Genomic DNA, 11035 nt, shown 5'->3' with positions numbered 1-11035 from the left:
GCTGCGTGCAGGTCCTGCAGACCGCAGCAGACCTGCGCGCAGTAGAACACGGCTCTGCTCTCGGCGAAGCCGGACTCCGGCGCCCCCATGTGGTAGATGTGGAACTTGAGGTCTCCTCCGTTCATCAGAGTCAGCACCAGGCACAGAGCCCGTCGGGTCTCGTAGGCGTACGCCAGGCTCACCTGTTGGAGCACGGCGGTGTTGTTTTAGTCGACTAAAACTTAAGACGAAAAATGTTTCGTCAACTACCTTTATTTTTCACCGACTAAAACGAAATGGAAACGAAATGAAAACTAAGACATGTGTAGAATGACATGATGTAGAAACAGAAGACATGTGTAGAATGACATGATGTAGAAACAGAAGACATGTGTAGAATGACATGACGTAGAGACAGAAGACATGTGTAGAATGACATGACGTAGAAACAGAAGACATGTGTAGAATGGAATGATCTGACTCACGACAAAGCGGCTGTTGACCTTCTCCAGGATGACCTTCTCGTTGAGCGCCATGGCCTCTCCTCTCCTCTTCTTCATCCTCTTCTTCTCCAGCGTCTTGCAGGCGTACATCTTCCCCGTGGCGCGCACCTGGCACGCAGACACCTGCACAGCACGCCCAGCTCGTTAGGATAACCACGCCCAGCTCGTTAGGATAACCACTCCCAGCTCGTTAGGATAACCACACCCACCTCATTATAATAACCACACCCACCTCATTATAATAACCACACCCTCCTCAAATGGACAGTTCAGTTTGATATTTTTGGCGTCACGGTTCCATACTTTATTTTTTATATTCATGAAATGCAAATTCCAGATTTTTTTTATTTTTTTTACCACAAATTAAGATACATGTGTTACTCTATCATACCATCAGTAATAAACAATGTTGTTTATGGGCTTGTAATAATAATAATAATAATAATAATAATAATAATAATAATAATGATAGGATTCTCACCTCTCCAAAACCTCCCTTCCCCAAAACTCTGTACAGACGAAATGTGTACTTGTTCACCGGCTGTCTGCAGAGAACACAAACATTACATTGTTATTGTCTATTGATGATCCGTTCTTGAAGGTGTTGTGTGTGCGTGCGGTGCGTGCGTGCGTGCGTGCGTGCGTTGCGTGCGTGCGTGCGTGCGTGCGTGCGTACCTCTCCAGCCACTTCCACTGTAGGAAGCGGTTCTTGAACATCATGCTGTCCAGATAGTCTGCAAACGGAGCCACGCTGAGGTAGTCATGGATGAGTCTGTAACACACACACACACACACACACACACACACACACACACACACACACACACACACACACACACACACACACACACACACACACACACACACACACACACACACACACACACACACACACACACACACACACACACACACACACACACACACGGTAAAGCAACTAACTAAAGCGATGAACTCTTTTGGGGGCGTTGCCTTTTCAACCCTTCCTCTGGGTGTGGGTGTGTGTGTGTGTGTGTGTGTGTGTGTGTGTGTGTGTGTCGTGTGTGTGTGTGTGTGTGTATGTGTGTGTGTGTGTGTGTGTGTGTGTGTGGTGTGTGTGTGTGTGTGTGTGTCTTACGTGGTGGTCTCCTTAAACAGGTCTTTTGGAGGCATTCTGGTCCAACCCCTCTGCACAGCGAGTCTTCAACACCTCACCTATCAACGTCATGTCATCCTCTGACTGAAATATCACACATATCTTTATTAGTATCACACCTTATTAACACCTCATCTGTCATCCTCTGACTGAAATATCACACATATCTTTATTAGTATCACACCTTATTAACACCTCATCTGTCATCCTCTGACTGAAATATCACACATATCTTTATTAGTATTACACCTTATTAACACCTCATCTGTCAACCTGACTGAAATATCACAATTTGTTTTTATTAGCAACAGTAAGACCCTCGCCCTAAACGCGTACACTGGCCATATATTGGAGCGTGTCTTGAGTGTACAGGGGTTTGATGGGGTCAGATCAACATACTGTATGGAATGTCAGAACAGGTCAGCTCCATATATGGAGATCTAAGGGTGGTAGCGGGGACATTCTCTCCAGGTGTACAGGGTTTGACGAGGGCCCGGGTAGGGGCCAGGGAGCTTAAGGCCCGGTCCTGTTTGAGAACTCTAGTTTTCGCCGGCTGCACACATAACTTTGGGGCGTCTAGAGTTTGAATGGACAGCTATCAGTCCAAAGGGAGACATAGAAGAGGAAGGATGGATGGGGAAGGATCAACATATGGAATGTGTCAGAACAGGTTCTGACACATATCCATATATGGAGATCTAAGGGTTTGAGGTCAGATGTAGTAAGAGTTGCTGGCCAATATTATTACTATGACATGGCTCACCATATATGGGAAATGCTATAGATTCAATAGTAAATTAAATGCTATAGATTCAATAGTAAATTAAATGCTATAGATTCAATAGTAAATTAAATGCTATAGATTCAATAGTAAATTAAATGCTATAGATTCAATAGTAAATTAAATGCTATAGATTCAATAGTAAATTAAATGCTATAGATTCAATAGTAAATTAAATGCTAGATTCAATAGTAAATGAGACCTGCGGTCACATTGAACCAAATCACCCAGGATGGTGCATTGGTTATCCTATAGTTAATACATTAGTTATCCTATAGTTAATACATTAGTTATCCTATAGTTAATACATTAGTTATCCTATAGTTAATACATTAGTTATCATATAGTTAATACATTAGTTATCCTATAGTTAATACATTAGTTATCCTATAGTTAATACATTAGTTATCCTATAGTTAATACATTAGTTATCCTATAGTTAATACATTAGTTATCCTATAGTTAATACATTAGTTATCCTATAGTTAATACATTAGTTATCCTATAGTTAATACATTAGTTATCCTATAGTTTAATACATTAGTTATCCTATAGTTAATACATTAGTTATCCTATAGTTAATACATTAGTTATCCTATAGTTAATACATTAGTTATCCTATAGTTAATACATTAGTTATCCTATAGTTAATACATTAGTTATCCTATAGTTAATACATTAGTTATCCTATAGTTAATACATTAGCTATCCTATAGTTAATACATTAGTTATCCTATAGTTAATACATTAGTTATCCTATAGTTAATACATTAGCTATCCTATAGTTAATACATTAGTTATCCTATAGTTAATACATTAGTTATCCTATAGTTAATACATTAGTTATCCTATAGTTAATACATTAGTTATCCTATAGTTAATACATTAGTTATCCTATAGTTAGAACATGAATAGCCTACATTATTTAATGCATTGTAAACTTAGTAGTAAATCAGTTGAACAAACGTTTGTGTTGAAGAAGGTTTCCAGCAGCTGCTGTCCACACGCCCTCCTGTGGTCATCTGGAGATAGTTCATACTTCACCTGCAGACACACACACACACACACACACCACACACACACACACACACACACACACACACACACACACACACACACACACACACACACACACACACACACACACACACACACACACACACACACACACACACACACACACACACACACACACACACACACACACACACACACAGGTATTTAGACAGACAGACACAGACACAGACACAGAGACAGAGACAGAGACAGACAGACACAGACACAGACACAGACACAGACACAGACACAGACACAGAGACAGACAGACAGACAGACAGACACAGAGACAGAGACAGAGACAGAGACACAGAGAGACAGAGAGACAGACAGACAGAGACAGAGACAGAGACAGAGACAGAGACAGAGACAGAGACAGAGACAGAGACAGAGACAGAGAGACAGACAGACAGAGAGAGAGACAGAGACAGAAGACAGAGACAGAGACAGAGACACAGACATACAGACAGACAGACAGACACAGACAGGCAGCCTGTCTCACCACAGCGTCCAGGAAGTGGATGCATGGCCGTAGCTCCGGTCTGGTGTCACAGAACTGTCTGAAGAGAAGACGTCCGATTGGCTGTCGCTCACACAGACTGCTGTAGTCCTTCTCTGTTAAATGACGCACGCACACACATACACACAAACACATTTTAACCCATTCTGACCTGAGATCAGATTCATACGAGGTTTCCACTGGACACACACTGGTCTGATTAACCCATTCTGACCTGAGATCAGATTCATACGAGGTTTCCACTGGACACACACTGGTCTGATTAACCACAACAATATTTGACAGTGAGAAGACTTATTTTTTTTTTTTTAATTGATTTTGATATACGAGTGAATCAATGAATAGTGTGCATCAGTGTCTTGCCCAAGGACACTTCGACATGTAGACAGGAGGAGCCGGGATTCGAACCGCCGACCCATGGATCATTGGACGACCTGCTCTACCTCCTGAGCCACAGTCGCCCATATATATGAAGTACTTTAGTTTAAAAAGGTGCAGGGGTCTTAAACGCATTCAGACCGGAGGACTATTCCACAAATGTCTTCTAAATCCTGACAGTTTTCTGAAAAACCCATGTTTCTGTGTCAGTGGTTCTCACAGGGTTAAAACCCCATGTTTCCCTATGTCAGTGGTTCTCACAGGGTTAAAACCCTATGTTTCTATATAAATGGTTCTCACAGGGTTAAAATACTATGTTTCTATGTCAATGGTTCTCACAGGGTTAAAACCCTATGTTTCCCTATGTCAGTGGTTCTCACAGGGTTAAAACCCTATGTTTCTATGTCAGTGGTTCTCACAGGGTTAAAACCCTATGTTTCTATGTCAGTGGTTCTCACAGGGTTAAAACCCCATGTTTCTATGTCAGTGGTTCTCACAGGGTTAAAACCCTATGTTTCTATGTCAGTGGTTCTCACAGGGTTAAAACCCCATGTTTCTATGTCAGTGGTTCTCACAGGGTTAAAACCCTATGTTTCTATGTCAGTGGTTCTCACAGGGTTAAAACCCTATGCTTCTATGTCAGTGGTTCTCACAGGGTTAAACATCATGTTTCTATGTCAGTGGTTCTCACAGGGTTAAAACCCTATGGCCCTCATGTATCAACCGTGCGTACGCCAAAATATGGGCGCACGCCGAAATTACCGACATTTTCGGCATTTAACATTTCCGGCAAAGCTTGAAATTGAACTTGAGTAGGACAAATAGTCACGTCTGGTCGGGAGCTTCCGTACGCAATTGTCCTCACCTGTTTTTCTGTCCTAGAACAGCGGAGCAGCATTGTCTGACCAGCTGAGAGGCTGCCAAAGGCATCGAAACATATGTATTCACTCCTAAAATGTTAATATAAAACTGTATGTATATGGGCTACATGTAAAAAAGAAAAAGAAAAGGAAAAGAAAAAAGGAATAGACCTACAAGATGTGTCTTTCCAACTTTACAATTAAAATCGCGCTTGATTTAAGCCATTTAAACAGTGTTTTGCATGAGCGCATACATGCGAAGATTTGGGCTGTCTGTGCTGGAATATTTCCATGACGTTGGAAAGTAGCCATAGTGCAATGCAGCTGCGGAGAGTCCCAACGTGGTATAGCCTATATTGTAGCCTAATCTACAGCAGGCCGATGTCTTTCTGGAGTTACAGTATGTGCAATATAATAAACCTGACGCATCGCTCGAATGCCAAATGTACCGTGCCAGGCTGCCAGCGCAAGTGGGAACTGCATCGGAGATATAGGTATATTACCCAGCCACCAGCCACACATGAGGCTATGGTTTTGGCTGCACATTCATATAATGACAGTTGACAGCCCGGCCACTGCAGTGACTAACGACTGCGAGGCAATCTAAATAGACTGTCGAACGTGCATGGTCACTTGGTCAGTTGGTCACGGACGGACCACTGTGATAGAGAGAGACAGTTGTTTGCAAATAGCGATATGTGCGTGCGTGCGTGCGGGGGGTGAGGCGGGCAGCAAGGGAAGCGAACTTAGCGAAGCGAGAGGAGAAACAGACAGGGACCCTGCATTAATTAAATAAAGTTGTAGGCCTACCCTGTCACAGGGTAGGCCTACAACTTTATTTAATTCATGCAGGTGTTCGTTCTTTATTTGTTTAACAACACACCAGTTGTTGGGCTTGCAAGTTGCGTGTGCGTGCTGTGCGTGTGTATGAGAGAGGGGGGTGAGGCGTGCAGCAAGGCACGGGAGAAACCTATTTTTTCATGTAACCATGGTTTCAGGAAACGTATTGCCGTTGTTCATGTCGCAAAAACGAGGGCGAGGCTTGATTTCTTAGGGCGTGCCAGATCAAATTCAGCCGTGACATTTATTAACGTGAGAACAAAATTAAGGAAGGATCAGCTGTTTGCGATCACTTTATAAATGCCGTGGCGACGTGGGTGTACTACGAAACCTGCACTCGAATCTGTGGCAGATTTTACACTCGATTGATAAATGAGGGCCTATGTCTCTATGTCAGTGGTTCTCACAGGGTTAAAACCCCATGTTTATATGTCAGTGGTTCTCACAGGGTTAAAACCCTATGTTTCTATGTCAGTGGTTCTCACAGGGTTAAAACCCTATGTTTCTATGTCAGTGGTTCTCACAGGGTTAAAACCTCATGTTTCTATGTCAGTGGTTCTCACAGGGTTAAAACCCTATGTTTCTATGTCAGTGGTGCTCAAACTATTGCATGTATTCGGACACCGACCCCCATCTTAAAATATGTTGTTCCCGCCCCCCCCCCCGAAAAAACTTTTGCTTTCAAAGATTTGCACCACAAGCTTTCAAAAATAGCAGACCTACAAGCTCATAGCGCTCGCTATACGAGCTTGTAGATCTGCTATTCTTCAGCAGCTAAAGTATAACATGATGCTTAAAGCACCAGAAGTTCCCCCGACTGTCCTGAACGGGTTCAAGGGGTTCTGTGTGAGGTTTCAACATGAGCAGCAGCAGCTTCCTGTTCCTGTTTCCTGTGGTTTCAACTCTTCTACTGACACACCGACACTCTCCGGGGGGGGGGGGGGGGGGGGGGGGGCAGATCTCCACCAGGCCATGGGGGGGACAGACAGACAGACAGACAGACAGACAGACAGACAGACAGACAGACAGACAGACAGACAGACAGACAGACAGATCTACGGTGCAAGACACACATGTTGTTTGATCGGTTATCAGTTTGTTGATTGCTTTTGATGCAGCAATTGTCTTTTTCTTTTACATTTATTTTTTAAGTATTGAAAAGCTATTAGGTGGTGAAAGTCCTTAAATGGTCCATCACAGCCCGTTTTCACATTCAGCCAGCGTGCAGAAAGTATCTCCACACGGATCAACGACAGCTCTGCTACAGCCTGTCCCCTCATGGATCAACGACAGCTCTGCTACAGCCTGTCCCCTCTTGGATCAACGACAGCTCTGCTACAGCCTGTCCCCTCTTGATCAACGACAGCTCTGCTACAGCCTGTCCCCTCTTGATCAACGACAGCTCTGCTACAGCCTGTCCCCTCTTGGATCAACGACAGCTCTGCTACAGCCTGTCCCCTCTTGGATCAACGACAGCTCTGCTACAGCCTGTCCCCTCTAAAGTATCTCCACACGGATCAACGACAGCTCTGCTACAGCCTGTCCCCTCATGGATCAACGACAGCTCTGCTACAGCCTGTCCCCTCTAAAGTATCTCCACACGGATCAACGACAGCTCTGCTACAGCCTGTCCCCACACGGATCAACGACAGCTCTGCTACAGCCTGTCCCCTCTTGGATCAACGACAGCTCTGCTACAGCCTGTCCCCTCTAAAGTATCTCCACACGGATCAACGACAGCTCTGCTACAGCCTGTCCCCTCATGGATCAACGACAGCTCTGCTACAGCCTGTCCCCTCTAAAGTATCTCCACACGGATCAACGACAGCTCTGCTACAGCCTGTCCCCACACGGATCAACGACAGCTCTGCTACAGCCTGTCCCCTCTTGGATCAACGACAGCTCTGCTACAGCCTGTCCCCTCTTGATCAACGACAGCTCTGCTACAGCCTGTCCCCTCTTGGCGTGGGACGGTCGGTCCCTCGTTTGTGTGACTCTCCAGGCGCGCTGCGTGTCTGTCTGTGCAATCTTTGGCCGTGTGGCGACTTCACAAACCCTGGCCCCGGGTTTGGTTTTGATGTTAAGGGGGCGTGCACTGACATACTTTACGTTGCGCACTCAATTAAGACTAATTGGTCTTCAGTGGAGATGCAGCGTGCAGCATGGATCTAACACAGAGGACCATTCTTCTGTCAGCATTAACAGAACGCTGCCGTGCGTGTGTGTGTGCGTGTGCGTGTGTGTGTGTGTGTGTGTGTGTGTGTGTGTGATAGGGCTTTAACACTAGCATGTCTCAGAGGTCATTTTGACGTTTATTTTATTTTTTATATTTGAAACATTTCCTAAATATGAATTCTAGCTCAGTCATGCTTTTAGGTTTGGGTTGTGTAGGTTACCTTGCCATGATGTAACTCCAAATGGAGTGGACAAGAAATAAAAAGGTAATTGCTATTAGAAATTGATAATTCAAAATGGGTGTGTGTGTGTGTGTGTGTGTGTGGGGGGGGGGGGGGTTAACCTGTTGTGTGTGTGCGTGTGTGTGTGTGTGTGTGTGTGTGTGTGTGTGTGTGTGTGTGTGTGTGTGTGTGTGTGTGTGTGTGTGTACCTGTTGTGTGTCTCATCTCCTCGCAGAGGCTGATGTGAGGAAACTGAAGCAATGCTTTCCATCTCTTGCTCTTCCCTCTCCTGGCTCCTCCCCCTCCTGGAAGAATTAACATACACTTTAATATTATAATTAACCTCTCCTGGCTCCTCCCCCTCCTGGAAGAATTAACATACACTTTAATATTATAATTAACCTCTCCTGGCCCCTCCCCCTCCTGGAAGAATTAACATACACTTTAATATTATAATTAACCTCTCCTGGCTCCTCCCCCTCCTGGAAGAATTAACATACACTTTAATATTATAATTAACCTCTCCTGGCTCCTCCCCCTCCTGGAAGAATTAACATACACTTTAATATTATAATTAACCTCTCCTGGCTCCTCCCCCTCCTGGAAGAATTAACATACACTTTAATATTATAATTAACCTCTCCTGGCTCCTCCCCCTCCTGGAAGAATTAACATACACTTTAATATTATAATTAACCTCTCCTGGCTCCTCCCCCTCCTGGAAGAATTAACATACACTTTAATATTATAATTAACCTCTCCTGGCTCCTCCCCCTCCTGGAAGAATTAACATACACTTTAATATTATAATTAACCTCTCCTGGCTCCTCCCCCTCCTGGAAGAATTAACATACACTTTAATATTATAATTAACCTCTCCTGGCTCCTCCCCCTCCTGGAAGAATTAACATACACTTTAATATTATAATTAACCTCTCCTGGCTCCTCCCCCTCCTGGAAGAATTAACATACACTTTAATATTATAATTAACCTCTCCTGGCTCCTCCCCCTCCTGGAAGAGAACATACACTTTAATGTTTTTATAATAAATTAACCCATTTTGACCTGAGGCCGAAGAAATAAACCGATTGTGCGCAGATTGAGTGTGCGGAGCTTCCCTTTATTTTTCCCTCGTGTTCCTTTTGTGGCTCCAGCACCTCCCTAAAGTTTTAGCAGATGAGCGGTGGTCCCTCTTCTATTTTTGTCTGACCTGAGGCCGATTAAAAAAAAAAATAGTTTTCTGAAAACCCTCATGTTTCTGTGTCGGTGGTGCTCAAACATTTTCATATCAAGGACCCCCATAATTATATGTATATCTGAAAAATATGTATAAGTTCCAGGGACCCCCCAGACGCAAAGGTTTGAGTTGAAAAATATATATTCAAAGATTTGGGCCACATTTTCACTATTTTTCAAAAATAGCAGACCTACAAGCTCATAACGCGGTCCTCGGTGCCGCGCTGTGGCAAACATGCCAACGTGATTTATTGGGTTTAACGTCAAACGTTGAAAACTGTTAATAAAGTATTCAATCAAAATAAAAGAAAGCTTTAGTGCTGCTGTATGGGGCCGAGACATGGACCCTCACAGTGGAGTCAGTACTGCTGTATGGGGCCTCAGTGGAGTCAGTACTGCTGTATGGGGCCTCAGTGGAGTCAGTACTGCTGTATGGGGCCTCACAGTGGAGTCAGTACTGCTGTATGGACCCTCACAGTGGAGTCAGTAGGCTACTGCTGTATGGGGCCTCAGTGGAGTCAGTACTGCTGTATGGGGCCTCAGTGGAGTCAGTACTGCTGTATGGGGCCTCACAGTGGAGTCAGTACTGCTGTATGGGGCCTCACAGTGGAGTCAGTACTAATGTATGGGGCCGACACGGACCCTCACAGTATAAGAAATGATTCGCGTTAAAATTGTTATTTTCTATCAAAAAGTATTCACCATTTTCTCCGAAAAATTCACTTTTTTTATTTTTTTCTAAATGTTTTTTAAATAGCAGATGTGCAAGCTCACAAGGCAGCACAGAGACCAATGTGATGGGCTTGTAGATTGGCTACAGTTGGCCACAGTCATAGGGGGACCCCTGGACATCCCTTCAAGGACCCCTTAAGGTCCCCGGCCCACACTTTGAGAACCAGTGAGGCAGTGCATTATATTAAACTGTATTATACAATAATAAATAATATAGGCTTGTGCCACACACACACACACACACACACACACACACACACACACACACACACACACACACACGCGGGGGAAACTCTTACCTTCTCGTGCCTTCAGCAGAACCGTGTTTGCAACGATGTTCTCCAACTCCATGACGTGTCCGTTAAATAGAGACTAATTAACTCAATTAACTAGTTCAACTATGACTATAGCCTCTATAGCTAAAGAAAAGCATCAGCTATAGTTGAAGTGTCTTTAATAATAAACTGTTCAGCTCTCAACTAAACTAAACTCACTCAAACTGACAGTTACAGCCTGGCTGCAGTGGTACGTTTTCCTCATCACAGCAGCGTCGCAACACACACACACACACACACACACACACACACACACACACACACACACACACACACACACGTT

At 44.0% G+C, this 11035-nt stretch overlaps 1 protein-coding gene across 1 annotated transcript in view; it reads right to left on the bottom strand.

Annotated features, from left to right (window-relative positions):
• Positions 1-10819, bottom strand: part of LOC310856338 (G protein-coupled receptor kinase 6-like) — a gene marked incomplete at its 3' end in the record, with an annotated part of 23480 nt that extends 12661 nt beyond the window's left edge. The window contains exons 1-9 of the mRNA XM_083761713.1: positions 10717-10819; positions 8658-8753; positions 3957-4069; positions 3365-3442; positions 1618-1701; positions 1159-1262; positions 964-1027; positions 465-605; positions 33-182 (exon numbers count right to left, since the gene is read on the bottom strand). Coding sequence (XP_083617839.1) covers positions 33-182; positions 465-605; positions 964-1027; positions 1159-1262; positions 1618-1701; positions 3365-3442; positions 3957-4069; positions 8658-8753; positions 10717-10768 — 882 coding nt within the window. The 5' untranslated portion in view covers positions 10769-10819. The remainder of the gene's footprint in view (positions 1-32; positions 183-464; positions 606-963; positions 1028-1158; positions 1263-1617; positions 1702-3364; positions 3443-3956; positions 4070-8657; positions 8754-10716) is intronic.
• Between the last annotated feature and the right edge of the window lie 216 nt (positions 10820-11035).

The sequence above is a fragment of the Protomyctophum parallelum genome (assembly GCF_964188405.1).
Source record: "Protomyctophum parallelum genome assembly, chromosome: 1".
NCBI classification, from domain to species: Eukaryota; Metazoa; Chordata; class Actinopteri; order Myctophiformes; family Myctophidae; genus Protomyctophum; species Protomyctophum parallelum.
The sequence above is the reverse complement of the archived record's forward strand: the minus strand, read 5'-3'. Positions and strand labels throughout refer to the sequence as shown.